At 52.6% G+C, this 19567-nt stretch overlaps 1 protein-coding gene across 1 annotated transcript; it reads left to right on the top strand.

Annotated features, from left to right (window-relative positions):
- Positions 1–260: 260 nt before the first annotated feature.
- On the top strand, positions 261–18556 carry HPF1 (histone PARylation factor 1). The gene is made up of 8 exons (XM_072952705.1): positions 261–418; positions 3471–3630; positions 5488–5674; positions 6708–6806; positions 11349–11499; positions 13455–13542; positions 16864–17036; positions 18318–18556. Exons 1-8 carry the CDS (start codon positions 371–373, stop codon positions 18447–18449), a joined length of 1038 nt encoding a protein of 345 aa, XP_072808806.1. The 5' UTR covers positions 261–370; the 3' UTR covers positions 18450–18556.
- The last annotated feature ends 1011 nt before the right edge of the window (positions 18557–19567 follow it).

Here is a 19567-nt window from a genome sequence, read left to right as displayed (position 1 = left end):
CAGAAAGAGGACTTTTTAAACGAATGCAGACGAAGGAGCACCGAGCCTTACCCCAGGGCGGGCCTGGGGAGGAAGGCGACCCTCGCAGGGGTCCGAGTCCCGCAGGGGTCCGAGTCCCGCGGGGGTCGGCGCGCCGCCGGAGAAACTCGGGCGGGTCAGGCCGCGGAACGCGCACGCGCGAGCGGAGGGCGCACCTGCCGGGCCGGCGTAGGGGCGGGGCCTCGGCTGCGCGCTCAGGCCTGGGGGCGGGGCCTCCCCTCCTTCAAGGCGCCCAGCGGCGTGGGGTGGCGTTTGGTGGCCGTTGAGCCGGAAGCAGTCGGCGGCGCGCGGGCTCTCGGCGGGACGGGCTTCCGCCGGCCGCGGAGGCAGGATGGTGGGCGGCGGCGGGAAACGCAGGCCCGGCGGGGAGGGGCCGCAGGTACCGCGCGGAGGGCGGGCGGCCGCGGGTTTGAGGGCGGCGCGGGGCGTTCGTCCCCGGCCTGGAGGCCCCGCTGCGCGCCGGGGTCGGAGCGGAGAGCGGCGCCTCGCGCCTCTGCGTCCTCCCGGGGCGGGCTCGCGCGGCCGGCGGCTCCCTCTGGGGCCGGCTTGACGCAGCCTGGCCCCTCCTCTCCTCCCACCCCTCCCACCTCTGTCCTGCGGCCCCTGGTGCCGCTGGCGCCGCCGCTAGTGGGAAGGAGGGCGTGGCGAGCCCCGGGGCGCTGGGGGGGGCCTCCCGGGCTCCTGCGGCCCGAGCCGCCCCCGGAGGCGGGGGGAGGCAGCGGAGGGTGTTGGGCGCAGCGCCGAGTTCGGCCCGGCTGCGGGGGCGCGGGGAGGCGGGCGGGGCGCGGGGGGGCGTCTTCTCGGGCTTTGCCGCCTTCTCACACGTCGTGTGACCGCTGCGGCAGACCCGGGCGGGAGAGGAGCAAAGTTTTCCAAAAATCCCTCTGGGCACGTTGTCACCTGGGAAGGTTGAGACGGCGCAGGGGGGGTTCACCCGCTGCCCAGCGCCGTGGTTTTGGGCGCTCTCCACCCCGGGCCACGCTTCCTGGGAACACAAGGCTGAAGGGACCGGGCAGCCTCTGAAGGGCGCAGCCGTCCTGAACTCTCGTTACTGGGATTTGGAGATGCACAGCTGAAAAAATCCTTATCTCCCCTTGAAGGGGCTGAGAGCTGCTTTAACGGAGTATTAGTTTCAGAAATAAAACAGGAAAAATGAAGATAAGTCTACAGAGGCTTTACTAACAGTAATGGCCAGCAGTTGTGTATTATGTACGCCTGGCCTGTGTACTTTTACAAATAATTTATCCCTTGTAACAACCCTGTGGTACAGGTATGCTTTTTTTGGGGGGGGGGTCAATGAGAAAACAAGTAACAGGGAGGTTAAGCAGCTTGCCCAAGGTGACACAGCTGGAGATGGGAAGAGTCAGGAATGAAGCCATTAATTAACCCTAACCATCACGCGAAACTTCCTTTCCACAAGGTAGACGTAGCCTTTTCTTTCTGACATCTTAAGTTTGAGCCAGTCTTTGGAAGTCTAACCAAAGACAGTTACAAAAACAAGGGGAGGATGGGTCAGGACTTGGTTATATTCCCACTGTTCTGTCAGTAGTTGGAGAGGCAGCCCACCTGGGTTTAGATCCCCGTCCTTCCACTTTCCAGTTGGGGACCTAGGGGAAGTTACTAAATTTGAGTTTTCTGAGGTCTGCGGACTGTGGTTAATAGTCTGGCGCTCCTGGGGTAGTCCTGAGGATTAGGTGAGTTAGTCCTTAGAAGGACTTTAGGGCAGTGGCCTGGTGCCGTAGTAAGTGCATAGCAGTGTTTATTACTTACTGTTTTTACTTTATTACTGTTTGCTGTTATCACCATCCATTTTTTGGCTCCATATTTCAACAGTCATATTTTGTTATGACTTCAGACAGACACGTTATAATCCTTGGCGTGATAAACTGTCACTGTAGGTCACAGCCCTCTTCTACCTCGTTTATTTAATAATAGGACAAAACCTGTGAACCCGTTGCACAGCCCGAGAATGGGGAGGCTGACGGTAGTCCTGCACCTCCACGCTCCTCACCGCTCTCTGCCTGCAGTCTTCTGTGCCCCCAGCGTGGCTGCCGCCCTCAGTTGTATGCTTCCCCTTGTCTTATTTTTACTGGTTATCACCTGTGAGTTTATGCCTGAACAGTACTTGTTGTTTCTGAACTTCATTAAAAGGCTGTTATGCTGCATATAACCTTCAGGGGCTTTCCCCTCACTCCACGTCACGTTGTTAAGGTCGGTCCATATTGTGTGTGGCTGTCCTTCCTTTTTCACCAAGCGTAACTCCACTCTCTCAAAGCCTTGTAACCGTTCATTCTCCTGTCTGTGGGCATTTTCATTTGTTCTGTTTTCCACTCTAAAAAATGCTGTCAAGAACATTCTTGTATCTGTCATCCAGTTAATAAGTACGTTTTGCAGACTGTGAACTATACCTAAAATAACATCAATAAACTTGAGCCTGTGGGAGGAATGTAAATATGAAACATCGGGTTAGACTTTCTCAGCCTTAGCCCTGTGGCCATTTGGGCCGGGTAAGTGTTTGTAGGGGCCTCTACTGTGCACTGTGGGATGTTTAGCAGTGCTGCTGGTCCCCACCCTCAATACCAGGAGCAGCCCCCCCCACCCGATTTATAAGTTCTCCGGATATTACCCGGGGAGATCAGAATGGTTCCCAGCTGAGAAGCACTGACGCGGATGGGAAGGAAAGAATCTGGAGAGAGAGTCTAGGTTCCTATAGAGAACAGCGCGCTGCCGCTTGCAGGGCTGGAGATGAGTAACCTAGCTGAGCACTCTGTCTTTATGAAAATTTACTGGGGATGTGACAGGCGTCATGAAGCCTGGCGTCCTTGTGGAGTGAACCTGCATGGCAGAGATGCTAGAGGTGACTTCTGTAGCTGGTTCTGGCATTAAATGGCCTTTTGTGAAATAACTGTCTTAACTAGTTGAGTCCTCTTGTGTCTAGTTGTTTCTGGCGGTTCGCTTCTGGTGTGGTCACTGGTGCTGTTTAAACGAAGGGCCTGCTGGCATCCTGTTCACCAGAACGAGGCAAAGTGCGCTCTTCCCCTGTGCTTTACCTTTTATATTTTTTGTTTTTTTGTTTTCTGTGTTTCCACTGTCTTAGGGAAATATGTTTAAAGACTTGCTGAGTGTGTCCCTCTTTTTTTTTTTTTTAAGAGTTTAGGAAGTTTAATAGGTACTGCTGTAGGTAACAGCGGGCCCCACAGATGAGAGGTGCCTGCGTGTGTCCCTCTTCACACCTGTATTTTATAAACTCTTCTTTCCTTTTTTCCTTGCCCCAGAGAATCCCCAGATTTTACTCAGAAATACCATTTAAGTTGAGTTTTAAAGAAAACACATGTATCTCGTAGAGCTGGGTGAACAAAACTGAGCAGTGCTATTAAGCAGTTACTGAAATTAACTCCTGGAGAAACAAAGCTTTGTCTGCCGATTTTCAGTGTGAAAAAGCAGCTGCCGTGAAGAGGAGTAAATCCTGTGCAGCTGACGTCCCCAGTGACCTGCGAGAAGAAGTGGAACGCCACTACAGGCTTCCTCTGCCTGAAGACTTCTATCACTTCTGGAGGTTCTGTGAAGGTCTGGATCCTGAGAAGCCCGCTGGTGAGTTGCTCCAGAATCTTTCTCATGTTTCTGTTGGGGAAAAAGTAGGAAACCAGACCAAGGGTCTAAAAAGTTCATGGAAAAGGAACTTTCCCAAAGGTGTTTCCAGTGAGAGAATTAGAAAGTTGTGCTGTAATGATGTCACCATCACCTGTCATGCTAGCAGAGGTGAATTCACAGCTTGCTTTCATGAGCGTTGGAGGAAAATAAGCACCCGCTTGGACATGTTGTAGGGGTTTCAGCATGACTGACTCAGCCGTGCTGCCCCCAGGGGAACCGAAAACCATGTTCAACGAAATGGAAACAAAAAATAGAAAATGGCTTAAATGCTCATCGGTGACGCATCTATTCAGTGGATGTTTGTAGTTTTAAAAGAATGAGGCAGGTTTCTAGGCAGGGATAAAGTACTGTGCCTGACTTAGTTTAAGTGAAAAACGGGAGATCACGTAGCATACACTTCCATTGGTATCTGTCAGTCAGGGATGCACACCCCCCCATGCTTCCTGCTAGCCTGCACTGTCTCTGAAAGATGCAGAAAGCTGATGATGTGGTAACAGTTACTTTTCCTCCATACCCCCTTGTACTGTTTCACCGTCTGAACATGAGGTTGGAGGTGAAGCAGCCCCATGCACTGTGGACGGAAGCACGCGTCGGGAGATGGCTGGGTTCCGGCGGTACGTCCAGACACTTGGACTGTGCAGCAAGACCCATGGCTGTGTCCAAACGTGTATCAGCGAAGGTGTTCCCCACAGCACTGTTTGGAATAGAAAAGAATAAGAAACAGTAAATGCCTGTCAGCAGTAAAACAGACGTATCTATGATGAAACGCCACTGTGTTTCCTGTGCTGTTAAAGACATGTTTACTAGCGTGGGAAACACTCGAGATTTAAGTGCGGGCAGGTTGGAGAACCAAAAAGACTGCAAAGCGGTGTGGCCTCTCTTTCAAATAGCTGTGTGTTTGTATCTGTCGGTGGAGGGGGGATGTGATTACTGTGTACCAGACTAGAACCTGGCTATTTCTGGCTAATGAGATGGGCTGTTTTAGGTGTTTTGTTACTTTAAAACTTAGCTACGCCAGCCTGAGCTCCAAGTGAGTGGAACTGCTTTTCCCTCCAAATAAACTGTCTCTGGGCTTTTTTTCACATTGTTGCCTCTTCCAGGAATTTTCCTCCCCCTCCACCCCCACCTTCTTGCATCTCCAGATCCTGCCTACAGTGTCTTCATCCCTTTTAGAGAAGCAGCGAGGGCCTGTCTGATGTGGTGACAGTGTCCATTTGAGCAGACTTGACTCTGGGTTTACCTAACGCTTGTGATCTGTGAAGGACAGAATGCAGACGCATCCGGGATTGGGGTTCGCTGGGCGGACAGTCAGGGAGGCAAGAATCCAGAGTGATGATTAGCTGAGGGGGAGGGAAGGTGAAGGAAACAGTCTCCTTAAATACGTTTTTAATTAAATTATTGACCTTCATTTGCCGTCTGTCTTGACTCTCCCTTGATCTGGGTGTGCTACAGAAGTTCGAGGCCAACGGCAACATAGTAGTGAGGTGCGGGGAGTGGGCAGCTCTGAGATTCCCGTAGGGACACAGAACAGCCTTGTTTTGGACAAAGTAAATAGCTGTGTGGAGTGTAACCAGGGGTGCAAGTGAGAGGAGACCCCAAATGTGCGGCCCGGCTTCCCTGCACTGCGTTCATTACCCCTGAGTCTCCCCAGCTCACGGCTTCACAGGTAGCTGGAGGTCTTGTACTGGGGAAGCTCTGTTTTCAGACAGTTGCTGAGATGGTTTTTCCAAGTGAAAGGCATTATTTCCTTTTTGCCCCCAGAAAGTTACTGTCTAAATAAGCATATTTAATTTACAGATTCACTGTCTGCCAGCCTTGGACTTCGGTTAGTGGGCCCTTACGATATCCTGGCGGGAAAACATAAAGTGAGGAAGCCGGCACGCCTGAACTGCAACCTCCACTGGAGGTTCTACTACGACCCTCCCGAGCTGCAGACCATCATTGTTGGGGATGGTAACACCCAGTTCCACATGGGCTATTTCAGGTAAAGGCTGTCGTCTCCTCCTCTGAGCGCGCTGCCGCCCCTGAACTGCACAGGGCGGGCTCGGCCCTGCTGGTGGGCGATCTGCCATTCCTGCTGGGCTCCCCGACCTGCCTGCCTCCCCTGGGCTGGGTGCCCTTGTTAAGGTTAACCTCGCCATCTTTTCCTCTGTGGTTATAAGCCTTTTTCCTTTGGGGTTCAGAAGAGCTCTTTTAGGGAAGAAAGGTAAGTCAGGGCAGCTGCCGTGATGTAAGCTGGCCGTGTGCTCCCCGGGGCTGTAGCATTAAGAACGTGCTCTGGGGTCAGACTGGGGCTGCTGATTGTTACCCGGGTGACCCTGTGCCAGTCCTTGGTGCCTGTGACTCCATGACGCAGTTTCCTCCTGTGGAAACGAGGATCAGCGTCACACGCACCTAATGGGAGACTTAGGAGGTGTAAGTGGGTACGTGCGAGGTGGGGGCAGGGAGACAGCTGTCCACTTGGAGAGGTGCGGTCGTTAGAGCCGAGGTGCAGAGGACAGGGCGCGCTCAGGCCTGGGGCTGGGCTCCACCCGTAACTTCCCAGGCCCTTGGCTGGGTCACCTCGTCTCTCTGCTGGTTTCCTCTGTTGTAAAATGAAAGGACGTGGTTTATGTGTGAATCGGATCCTTCGACCTGCAGTGTTTCATAGTCCTCTCTGTCCTGTTTCTTTCTGTTTCCCACCTTCTTCCCCACCCTCGACTCCAGGACTCGGGCAGAGATGATCGAGTGTATCTTCCCCTCCTCCTTTGACTTTATTTGACTTTGTGGGACTTGAAAGGCTTTATTCCCCCCTTCTTCGTATGTGGCTATAAAAGTAACGAGGTCCTAAGCGTCTTTAGGTTCTGTTACATAAATACAATTTGTCATAGACATTTCTAAGAAACTTAGAGCTTAAACCTGGCAAATTCATTGGCAGTTTTTAAAAACATGCGGGTATAAAATGTAGATCTAAAATTCTACTTTTCTGATGGTGTACATTATGGGCAGCTGAATTTGTAATATCTTTTGCTCAACAGGGATTCTCCTGATGAACTTCCTGTATTTGTTGGTACAAATGAAGCAAAGAAAAACTGTACAATTGTTCAAAATGGAGATAACGTGTTTGCTGCAGTCAAGTAAGAAAATACTTTATTTCAGTCCCTCCCCTATATTTGTTCACAGTTTCTGTGCTGTGTTAGTCAGCCCCTCACTGAGGGGAACTGGCGCAAAGTTGTTTTAGGTTTCTTGAGTTCACTTCCATGGCTTTTGCAGACATTTGTCCACGTTAAACTCACAAAACAGTACACCTCTTATATAACTGATTATTTAATGAAATATTACTTAATCTTGGCCTCATTTGTTCTCTGGCAAAATGACAAGATTTTTGCTTGTCCCTGCGAGGCGTGTCCCCACCCCATCATGTTTGAGTGGGAGGCGGCCTTGTGCCTGCGGCCCCGCCCAGCCGGGGCCAGAGCAGCCCAGTGCGGACAGCGGCATGGCCCAGTGGGTTCTCCTCCGCCTCCCTGACTTCAGGGCCCCACGCAGCCCGAAGGAAGCTGTCCCACGTGGGGCCTGCGGGGATGCTCGTGTGGGCGATGCGGGTGATGCGGGCCGCATGTGGGCACCAACAGGCCGGGAGCGTGCGGCCTCAGACTCGGTCCCAAGACGCTGGCACAGCTGTGCAGCTGACTCTAATACAGTGAAGAAGGCACCTTGATCACCTTAAATGTAGCAGGTGGAGTGTGTTTTGTGTGGCCTTTCTCATTACCCTACTTTTTAAAGACTTCTGTTTCCTGTGACTTGGTAGCACAGATTTGCAGTAAACAGAACTCAGTCAGCGTACTGCTGGGTATGCACCAGCACGGTAGATGTCCCCAAGGGCTCTTTCTTTCTGATAACGCTGAGATTTACATAAAATGCTTGCAGATTTTAACTTCCGTAGTTCTTTACACCCTTCAGATTTGGTGCTGAATTTAAATTTGGTGCCGTCTTCACTGGAAACTAGTTGCTTGTCTGCTCACTGTGTGTCTCCTGCACTCACCCACCTGCTCCGTGGTGGATGCACCATAAACCGTGTGTTCAGTCCACATACACCTGGATGTGCAGAAACAGCAAAGGTCTCACTAGTGCCATTGATCTTATTAAAAAGAAAGATGCAGTTATCTAAAATAATCCAAGATTGTTTTGGTGTTTTTTTTAGCTTATTGGAGAACACAGAAAAGGAAAAAGGAAACAAAAATACATTGGTGATAAGTTTATAATGTAGGTGCAGACCAGCAAGTGAATATCTGAATACCTAATGTTATTACACACAGAATGTTTTCTACCTCTGACAGTTTATCTCAAACATAGAGGTAAAAAAGTTGTAATGCTTTTCAAGTATTAATTACAGTATATAGTACATTTTTTTGAGACTTAAGTCAACTGATCAATTTATTTCTGTATCAGCCCGAGTAAGGTCTTTTAAGGCAGACCATTTGTTACAAAAAATTGTTTTTGTGCTCAGGGAAACTAGTTCTCTTTGTGTAAGATTTAATAGTAGCCAAAGAAATGCAGATACAGCCAGCAAAGAAGAGTAAAAATTAAAGAACGAAGATACCCAGTGATGGTCAGGCTGTGAGAAACCTTTCTGACACAAGAGATAATTGTAAAATGTGGATGGAGAGCAGCTGGAATAAGGTTGTTTAAATACTTCATCCAAGGTTTCCTGACAGGTAATTAACACCGCCCGGCCTGTGCTGCACATAACTCGGCAACTCCCTTTCTAGCTGTTTACCAGAAGGAATTTTGGTTGGGTGCACAGATGACTATGTATATTACAGTTTATAAAAATGAAGAATTAGGAAAAGCATACATATCAAGCAGTAGAGAAAATTAGGTGAATACCCATAGACTGTCCATACCGTGTGACACCAGGATGTTGGTCTGTGGACTTGGGAAAGTGTGTGACATGTCCTGTGAAGAGGTCACAGGACAGAGCAGAGGAATGGTTCCGGGTTCCCCTCCTCTGATGCACGTAGGGAGGGTCTAGATGATTCAGGGTTGTAAAGTACTTGCCTTTGGACGGCAAGGCTAGTGATGATTTTCTTTCTATTCTGTTGTTTTCCTTAGAGTAATTGTGGCAGTAGTTTGGACCTCTCAGACCTAAAAGGTTGTGGGCCCTGGGGGGTCTGCCGACAGCTCCAGGCCATGCTGCTGAGTTAACGCTGCCGGGAGCCTCGGGGTCCTGTTCAAGGCGCTGTGCGCAGCTCCACGCCGACGCGTCCAGACCGGGACTCAGGAACATTTCCTAAAGGGCATGTTCCAGGTGTCAGTGTGGCCCCAAACGTACTGCTCTCGTTTTAATTTTACAGTTTTAAAAACTCATTTTAACGAATAAACATTCTTTTTAGTGAACGTTTAACGCACGGTTACTTTGTGCAGGGCCGAAAGGCCGTGCAGAATGTCTAGTACTTAGTAAACGAGTAAGTGGAGCCTGTCTGGTGACCTTGGGCTGGGACGCGTGGGTAAGGGGCTGCTTTCCCCTCGCCCGTTGCCCCCACGCGCTCTGCCTCCCCCTGCCGGGTCATGCGGGCTTATTGTCACGGGCTGTGATTCCTCAGACACTGTCTCAGAGTGAGTATTTCTGACCAGGAACTGGGGAGTCGGATGTGCACTCAGGTTAGAAGCCATGAAGTAAGCAGCAGTGATCAAACGGTGGAGTGGCCCCTGGGGTGCCTGACGGCCCCTTAGGAGGCCTGTGAGGTCCAGACTCTTGGTGATGATGGGATGTGGTTCTCCCACCAACGGCACAGAGGTGGGGGCAGGCAGATCCTGGCAGCACCTCGACAGGGACCAGGGCAGTGGCCTGGGTTAGCCGTGGACGGTGTTGCAGCAGTGACAGGAGGCGGGTGTCATTAAGGACCTTGGGGATGGAGCAGTGACGGTGTATTGCATCCCCACTGCTGCCGTCACAGCATGGTGACATCCTGTGTGACAGGGTGGGAGGCGGGGGAGAGGCATGTCTGCGCACTCGGGTGTTTTGGTCTGTCTCAAGGAACGGGGTCTGTGGGGCTGGGCTGTGGGCGCAGCTTTTCTCGGCTTCGCTGGAGAAAGTGACTGGCCGACAGTGGTTATTCTAACCTTAGTATTGGGCAGATGTTTTCGCAAATAAACCCATGAAAACAATGGACTGTGTGGCCAGTGGTAAAATTTAAGATTTCAAAAGCAAAAACTGGAATTGGGGAAAGTTGTCACCACCATTGTGAGCCCGTCAGCTTCTCATTTCCTGAAGACTTTTCTTATGAGATTGTGACTGTTTCACACTGTGACAAGATGGAGTAAACCTGATGCGACCGAGCGTCAGTCTTCGGGAATCTGCGTCAGCCAGCGCGCGGTGCGCCCCCTGCTGGGGCCCCGCAGCGTCTCCCGTCAGGAGTGATGTCACAGCGCACGTCTGGTTGCCCCTGTGTGTGCGGCAGCTTGAAGCCCCCCAGAGCAGGGCGCTGAGACAGACGCCTCGTGGACAGGGTGGAAGCAGTCGTGTCACGTGATGGGGGCAGCCCTGCCTCCAGTGCCTGCCATGCAGGTGGTGGTCTCCCTGGAGAAGGGAGTTCAATCAGGGCCTGATAGGGAGGAGCGGGGGGAAGGGCGCCATGGATGCGGGACCAGGATGTGCTCCAAGTGAGGACAGCAGCTCGGAGCGCTGGGGTCCCCGAAGGGGCGGTTCGGTGTGACTGTGGCTGTGCTGGGGTCAGAAGGCAGGGATCCTGGTGGTTGTGGCTTGGGGGCACTTCAGTTGCTCACGCTAGTTCTCAGCCCAGGGTGGCTGGCGGACCTCTGCCTCCGTCCTCGACCTGTAAGGTGGGCGTCAGAGCAGCAGTCTGCCTGCGTCGGGGGCGGGGTGGCCTGGCAGTGGCCACAGGAGTGACCAGCGGGCGCTGCTGCCGGCTCTTCGTTTTCCTTGCTCTGCTGGCCTGAGTCTTAGTGTAAAGTTACTTCTGTAACGGGCATTGACAGATTGTACACATTTAAAATTTATTTTGGATTGTGCTTTTGTGTCAGCTTACAAATTAGTTTTGCTTTCCTTTTGTATTTTTAAAACTTAACACAGATTGAAAATTTTTTTAGTACCTTCAAACATTTACTTATTTATTTTGGTAGGGGGAAATAATTTATCCTTAGAGGAGGTACCAGTCTTGAACCCAGAACTCACACGTGCAGGGCACGTGCTCTGCCACTTGGGCTGTACCCTCCCCCCCTTAACACAGAGTTGAAGGTAGCATTTAGGAAAACCTTCTGAGCCTTTATTATACATGACCTTTGGCTCTTGAAAAATAAAAAGCCCTTTTTGGTGTCTTTTCCTCCATTACATCAGACTCCAAGGCAGCACGCCGTGTCTTGCTGACAAGGGATGCAGTGTAAGCTTGGCTCAACCTGAACTTTTTAAACGTCTCACGTCTGTTGTGGGCTCTGCGGAGACAACACCCGCACGGCGTCTGCGGCTGCTGTGACTGGCAGCTGTTGATTAATGCTGCTTTTCTCTCGTTAGAGATTTGGAGAGGACTTTGTTACTCATCCCGCAGTCCTGCTCTCAGATGGACTCTGCTGTCTTTAACTTCGCTCTCCTTACCTTCCCGAGATCTGCGTGTTTAGTACAGCAGCCTGCATACTAATGAGGGCTTTTACTTCTTTTTCAGATTATTTTTGATGAAAAAACTTAAAGAAGTAACAGATAAAAAGAAGACTAGTCTCCTGAAAAACATAGACGAGAAGCTCACAGAAGCAGCCCGAGAACTGGGGTTCTCCCTGGAACAGAGGAGCATGAAGATGCGACAGAGAGATAAGAAGGTGCGATCTGGGTCTGGCAGCTCCATGCTGCTGTGTTAATAGGGGTTTTTCCTCTCGATCCCTGCCCAACATGGGCCCCTCCAGGGCTGCCCAGCACCTGCCCCGGGAGGGCCTGTGGGTCATCAGCTGGGCTGGGCCACGGGACGTGGGGCTGCAGAGCTCAGGCTGGTGCTACCCACTCTTGAATTTGGATTGACCAGCTACTCATTTCACAGATGAGTAAAGGCGTCTTTGTATGCAATGTTTATTTAAATTTGTTTAATGGCTAAGGTCTGTTGCTCCTGTGCAGGGAGTTTGAGGGGGTAGGTTTGTGAAGGTCTGCCTTAAAGCCTGTGTAGTTGGCCCCTCAGGGCAGGGGGCTCCTGAGAGACGGTGCATCCTGGGACACGGGAAGTTTCTCCGGGGAAGTGTGCACCAGCAGTCCTCTCTCGGGGATGTATCGAGCCTGTCGGTGTTTCTTTTTGCTTCTCCCCTAAATGCCAGCAGTGTGAGTGGAGCTCTGCAGACAGCAAGTACTTCTGGGTTTTGGATCCTTTGGGTTTGTCACTTATGAGTGTCAGAGCAAGTCAGCAGAGAAGCTGGAGGAATTCTGCTCTGGGGTAAATGAGGACTCTGCAGTTCATCCTTAAAACCTCTGGGTGGAGGGACATTTATCCCCGGAGCGCGGGTGCCCAGTCTCTCCTCCCGCTCCCCGCTGTCCCCCGCGTCTGGTCCATCTGGTCAGTCTAGTCCGAAAAAGCTTCAGTTCCCCCGGTATATACAACTTAGCGATCAGTCTCTGTGTGCGACAGTAACACCCGCGTTGTAGCGTGACCCGTCCTTGCCAGTGCTGCTCCGACCAGTCTCTGGTCTTTCCCCCTGATGTGTATAAAATGACCTGTTGCTGTTTTCATCAGCTTCTCTTTGATTGTAACGGACGTTAGTTCTCATTTGTCTGTCCTTTGTGAACTGCCTGACCCACGTCCATTTTCCTGTCAGGTCAGTGTGGTCTCTTCCTGTGTTTTGATCTGGGTGTCAGTCTTCTGCGTCATCTGTAAGACTCACTTTATAGTTTAAAGGTGCTAATCTTCATTGGCTTTATTGTTATGTGTATATGTTGCATCGTCTTCATCAGCTAATTTGTCCTGATGTTGTTCTTGGTTTTCACTTGAGCTTCTTTAACGTAGTCAAACCTGGAAGCCTTTTCCTTCTCCAGCCCCAAATCATGAAAGTGTTTGCCTTTTCTTTTAGTAGTTTCATGGTTTTACATTTAATCCTGAAATCCAACTGCAAGTTATGTTGGTATTGAGAGTAAAATACAGCATAACGATGACTTCGTCTGTTTTTCCCCAAATGGTGAGCGGTTGTCTGGGAACTAGGTTTGAATAACTGTCCCCTCTGTCACTTGGTTAGAGGCTGTGGTCGCGCCTGGGTCTGTCTGTGAGAATTCCCACTTTGTGGAAGCTCACTGGTTCGTTATGGTTAGTTATTTGTCTCCATAAAGGGCACCGCAAAACGAGCACCTGCCTCACTTCGGGGCAGTTAGCTCACAGGTCAAAATGGGGGCCTGAGTTTCACCGGATGGAGAGGAGTTCGTTCCTCATGTCCCTGCTGACAGCCGTGCCGCCACCTCCCGGGCCCAGCTCCTCGGGGCTTCTGCCCAGGAGACCCCTGGGCCTGGAGTGGAACCCCTGCCCCTCCCTCCTCCTGTGATGGGGTGCGCTGCCCCGGGCGCCCCCCAGCAAACAAGTGCACAGGATCTCACTGTCACTCACCTCCAGGGCTCGACCTCTCGCTTGTTGTAAAGAAAAGAATGTTACGCTTTTGCCCTGGGTCCAAACTGACTGAAATGCGAAGGCGCTGAGTGTTCTGACACGAGGCTTGAGGGATGTGTGTGTGCTTTGTTTTGGGGGGTTTCTTCCCTGTGTTGTTTTTGTCTGTTTACCACGACTACATTTTTTTTTCCTTTTATTTAGGTCGTGACAAAGAGCTTTCACGGGGCAGGCCTGGTTGTCCCAGTGGACAAGAATGACGTTGGGTACCGAGAGCTCCCCGAGACGGATGGTAGGTGTCCCTTGCGGAGTGTGTTAATAGGGGCTGTCCTGTACTGATTGCAGGGTGCACACGGGCCTTCTGTGGGACGGTCCCCGCACCTTGATGGCGAGGAGCTCGGCTTCCTAGGGTCTGAACTGAAGCTGTTGGCAGCTGTGTAATCTTGACAGGTTGCTGCAACTTACTAAGCCGCATCTCCTTCTCTGTGAACGGTTGATGGCGAACGCCCTTCAAAGGGGTTGGGTGCTTAGCGCGCTACTCGCCTGGCAGCAGAGGCGTTAGGTGCGCAGGTTCAGAGAATTCTAACCTATCATCTTGCTGACGCGGCTGAACTGTTTGAGAGCCTTTGACGTTAGAGTCAACTTGTGATGCAGTCATGACTGAACAGCATGTAAGTCCTTTGTGAGAAGCTCTCATCTGTGTGGTTTAACTTTTAGAAGCTTGTTTGGCTTTTGGAAGCCCAAGATCCTGAACTTCTCTGTGTGTAAGTGTAAAACCTCTTTGAAAATGGGCTGTTCACATACAAAATCTAATTGTTGGAATGCTGAAGAAAGGGGGTAAGCAGGTTCCCGGCGCTCTCCCCGGCCCTCCTCTCTCTCGTACCGGGAGCAGCCGCCTTGGCATTCTCTTACTCACCATCCTGTTTCGGGGCGTGGAAGTCAGGGAAACCCAGTCAGACAAACCCAGTCAGACTTCCTCAAGGAAGAACCAGGCGCCCCCGTCCCGCACCTCCAGCACCGGCCCCTGCTTCTCCCAGCTGTGCTCCCGGCTGTGGCTGACCTGCCGCTGGGGAGGCTGTGCCGCGTGGGAGCCCCAGGCCACACATGGTCACCAGCACCCCACCTGTGGCTGCTGCAGCTTGGCTGAATTTGTAACTCAGCTTATTTTAATCCATTTAAATGTAAAATGTGCAGCACTGTTTAGTTTTTCTTACACTGTAGAAATGATACTGTTCTGGATATACTGGGTTAAAGTAGATATCGTAAAATTAATCTCACATTTCTTGATACGGATGCTACAAAGAGTCAGGTTGCACGTGTGGCCTGCGTTCCACTTGCTGGCCGGGCTGACGTGTCCCGTGTCTCCCCCCAGAAGCTGGCGGTGGAGGGGTCTGCCTGCCCACCACGCTCCCATCCCCCCATCACCTGTGCTGCAGGAAGAGCCCCGCTCCCTGCCTTGTTTGGGAGCGTGGAGAGGGGCGCCTTACCGAGGTCACGGTCCGCAGGACGTCGGGTGCACAAGACACCCAGGGCCCTGGAGCCGGCCCGTTACCCCGTGTGTGGTGCTGGCTGTTACGTCCGAGCTCGTTTGTATTTACTTCTTTCTTCTAATGCTGTAGACATGAGAGCCCCCTGTGGTTTAATTACCGTGAGTGAGGAGTGGTGGCAGGACCTGGCGTCCTGCTCTCGCCTCGTGTTGTCTGCGGGAGCTGTGCGCCCGCGTCAGGTCTCCATTGAGTTTGTCCCTCTTACACATAACGCGTTGACCTGGCTGGTGAGGTGCTGTTTATGGGCGTCATGGTTGATGATGCCCGGGGCGGGGGCCACAGCGGCGTTCAGTCCTACCCAGGCCCTCCATGGCGGGTCTTGTTCTTGGGGACCGGGGACCTGCTCTGACTGGAGCCCACCAGCGGCGGGGCGACTCTGTGCCCAGCCAGGTGGGGTGGTGGCCAGGAGAGGAGACGACGAGGCTCCTGCATCACAGAGTGTTTGCAGGGTCATATGTCAGGCTGCTTGGGCCCTGGTCAAGCGGGACTTCTGTTACCTGACCTCTTGTAGACGCTCACAGGTAGAGGAACGAATTTGCCCTCATGCCAGGGTGACCTCAGCGCCTCCATCTCTGTCCTTACTGGGTCTGTAGTCTGGTCACCGTCCACATGTGACTTGCCAGGGTGAACACAGAAAACATGACATCAGGATACATTGGTAGGGGTACAGCGTGTGCCTAGCAAGCACGAGGTCCGGGGTTTGGTCCCCAATGCCTCCATTAAAGTAAATAAACAAATAAATAAATACAGCCTAATTATCCCCCGCAAAAGTGATACACTCTCAGTTATCTGCTCACAGAGGACAAGCGGGTCCTCACTGGGTGCCGAGCCTGCGGGGTTCTGAGGCCGCGTCCCCGTGGGCGCGGGGGGAGCCGCCTCCACCCTGAGCGATATTTCTGAAGGAAGCTGGCCGGATCAGCCTCCTTGCAGTGACTGGCGTGGATTTTTTCCTGGAGAAGAGCGTGAACTTCATGAAGCTTACGTAAAATCACTTTTAAGAGGTTTCAAAGCAATAAATGTCCTGTTTATGGTCAGGAACAGAGGTGACAGGCAGCATCTGTCCAGTGTAGAGGTGACCTGCTGTGGCAGGGAGGGGACAGTCTCACTCCAGGACCAACACAAGCAAGCTGTGTGGCATCAGCGCCGAGTGACGTGGGTGGCGCCCGGGCCCTGAGATTAATGCCCTGGCGAGCCTCACCGCTGTCATCAGCAGACAGTGTAGTTGGTATTGCAATAGCATTGTGCCTTGGGCCTGAAAATGGTGTCATGGGTGCCAGGCGTCACCGCTCACGTCTGGCCCCATGTGGCTTGTGTCCTGCTGCTCTGAGTGGCAGGCGTCCTGCTCCATGTCCTGCACCACGGGGAGCCTCGTCTGGTGGGAGGGAGGAAGCCCGGCCCGGTTCGGTGGTTCAGGTGGGAGCTGGCGCACGCTGGTGTCCAGAAGTAGCAGACAGGCTGAAAGCCGAGACACAAACCCTGAGCCGCCTGGCTCCGTGTAGGTTGATGCTCGCAGGTCTCTCTGCTCGGGCCTCAAGTCACACTGCGGCCGTGGCCCACCTGCCCCGCTTTGGTGAGTGTTCTGGTAAAGGGTTAATTCCACGGTGAGTTCTTGTCTCTTACATCGTCTTTTTCTGTGCTATTGTCGATCTGGATTTTTTAAATCCAGCACCTAGTATGGACGAGCCCAGGGATGGGCTCCCTGTGTTCTGTCACCATGCTGGTTTTGGTTTCAACCGTTTAAGGATGGAAGCACATTCTCATCTTGAGGGCAGCTACAGTCAGGGCGGCCAGGGTGGGCCATGGCTGCAGCCCCCGGACTAGCCTGGGGGAAATCTCTGCGAGCTTGTGCAGTGTGGGATGGCAGCGTGACCCGCTGCAGAGTGGTCACACTCGGCGAGCACGTGGTCCCTCCGTGGTTAACTAAGCCACTTCCTTGCCTTTGAGTCTGAAGTAGAAAAATAATAAAATTGCCGTTGTGGAGCTGTGCTCGGGCGGTCACAGGAGGAGAAACCCAGCTTTCGTCCTGTGAGGGTGGTGACAGGAAGCCTGTCTTCGGTGTTTTTCAGCCAGCCTCAGGAGGATCTGCAGGACCATCGCCGAGGCGCCCAGTGACGACGAGAGACTCAGGGCGTTTGCACCCGTTCAGGAAATGGTGACGTTCGTGCAGTTTGCTAACGATGAATGCGACTACGGGATGGGGCTGGAGCTGGGGACCGACCTCTTCTGTCATGGTTCCCACGTGAGTGACGACAGCCCTGCCCACTTCTGTCCCCAGGTCCAGCACGGGTGGGGTGTGGACGCAGCTTGAATTTCAAAACGGACTTGTGGACATGATTTCTAAGCAGATGTTCCAAAACTTTTTCATTTGACATTCATCTTGTGTTCCGGCCAAGGTGAAGGAATGAGGTTTTTGCCTCCAGGTTTACGTTACTGACTTTACTCATCAGCTGTGTAGACAGCCGTGCCCTTCAGTGCCGTGGGGCATGCGGGTCCTGGGCCCCATTGCACTGTCTAGGGGGGTTGTTCCTGTGCTCGAAGTCGTAGGTGAAGGGGAAGCGCTACTTTGAAGTCTGTCCTCAGGGTTTAAAACGCAGGAGGTGCCGTTTCATGTGTCCATTCGCTCGTTAAGGAGGGAAAACCTACTTTAGAGTTAAACCAGCGGTGACTCAGCTGCCCCGGTCTCCGGCTCAGAGAGCAGCGAGGGTGTGGGTGCTGACGCCCCGTCACACCCTCCCGGGGCCCGAGGACATCGTTCTCACCGTCCTGCTCAGTCCACATGGCGTCCCCGTCTCGTCAGGTGCCAGGGGTCCCAGAGACACTGAACAGGGGCCCTAGGGGCTTTCTGAGCACAGCTGGGCGCCCCACACCCCAGGTGTCACTGGGTTCCCGATGGGTCCTGAGCATCGCGTTTCTGGGAAGTTACTGGGTCGGGCTGAGGCCGCTGCCCGGGGGCCCGTCTGGGGGACTGCACCCTTCTCAGGGGGGCGCTTTCAGTAAACAGCCACAGCGGTTAACGGCCAGGAAGCGTGAGCCAACCTAGCAGCCCATCAGCGCTCAGGACGCGTCGTCACAGGCGCACTGAGGTTTCCTTGGAGAGTGGACTGACAGCAGTCGTCTGGGTCCCTTGATAAACCTTAGGCAGTGACTTTCGGGACGGAGGGTTACAGGAGACAGCGGGCAGGGGTGGAGGTCGTACTGACAGTCGGCTCACAGACAGAGCCTGAACTGCAGGGACTGACTGCAGAGAAGGGAAAAGCATCTGAGCATATCTGGGGCAAAAATGGGTTGATGAACCTTATTTAAGGGAATTGGGAAGCTAAAAATTTAACTTGGTTTTCTGCGTTTTCCTCAAGACAGGCCGCCAGTCCTGTGGGCCCGGGGCCGACGGCCGGGGCCGGCGGGAGCTCACTGCCCTGACGGGGGAGGCGCTTCAGCCCCCATCTGGGCTGTTCCATGAGTGCTTCTCCAGAGGATTTTCTGCCGAGTCTTCTTCTTAATGTTTCCTCCTTTTACTTTTCAGTATTTTCATAAAGTTGCTGGCCAGCTTTTACCTCTTGCATATAATCTGTTGAAGAGGAATCTCTTTGCAGAAATTATCGAAGACCACCTGGCACACAGAAGTAAAGAGGACGTGGACCAGCTCGCAGCGTGAGCGCAGTGGCCTTTCTTGGGTGTACAGTATTTTGAAGCGTTAGTATTAGATGTGACTTTTGTTTTTAAGGAATACAGAAAATAAATCAATGGAAACACTTTTATAAAGCTCTTCTGGCTTAGTTCTTCATGTGCAGCCAGCCGTCTGAACGTGCTGCTCCAGTCAGCTCCTCCAAGATGTCAGTCACCTCCTGATGTCTGCGGAGGGGGAGACGGCCTTCTCCTCCCAGGGGCCCCGAGTCCGTGGCCAACACGTGGGCAACGAGGCATCTACGCTCGAGACCTGAGTTAGTAAGAGCTGTCAGCCTGCCCCAGTGGGTGTGGCCTTGCAGGCGGCTCTCCTGCGGCTCAGTCTGTGCTTAGCAGCTGATACAGCACAGCACCCTGATACAGGATGTGCGCAATATACCATCAACTTACACACTAAACTCTTCCGCCGCAGATGACCCGACTGGCTTTCCGTGCAGTCTGTGGATAGCTGCGTTGTCCCGAGTCAGATCCCTCTTACACCTGACAGGAAGTCCTTCACCTTACACACTTGCTCTGGGCTGGGCCAGAGAGCTGGTTACAGTGTTAACCTCTTGGGGTTCGTGGTGGAGAAGCCCTCGGGTCTCCCTTTTTGCCCCCATTTTGTAGAAGACTGACTTGCCCTGCCCAGAGAACTCTGGTTGAAGAGTCTCCAAAGTTACGTACCGTCAGCTGCGTCCTTAAAACAGATCTGAGATGTGTCCTCATCGTGATAAAAGAGGTGAGTAGATGGTTAAGAAACACTTCCAGTCAGGACTTTCAATATGAGCACGAGTCTCACTGGTGCGGCCATGAGCTTCTCACGGATGGTACGTGTACTTGCTCCCTTCGGTAACAAACCTCTGACCGTATGTGTATTTGCTAAAGAAAGGACCCTTCTCGCTCAGTGCCAGGTAAAGCCAGACTAGCAGGGTGTGGGGAACTTCTGCTGAGACGCCAGAGCGTTAGGGAGTCCTGGCTGCCAGGGTCAGAGGCCTGTCTGCTCCCTGTCCCCCCCAGGGCCGTGCTGCCTCTGGGCAGTTCAGATGCTGCTTTGAGGACCAAAAGTCTGGCTGAAGATCTCCCGTCCCTTCTGCTACATACGGGAACGTT

Source organism: Vicugna pacos, chromosome 31 (genome assembly GCF_048564905.1).
Source record: "Vicugna pacos chromosome 31, VicPac4, whole genome shotgun sequence".
Classification (NCBI taxonomy): domain Eukaryota; kingdom Metazoa; phylum Chordata; class Mammalia; order Artiodactyla; family Camelidae; genus Vicugna; species Vicugna pacos.
This window is presented reverse-complemented; position numbering and strand designations above follow the sequence as displayed.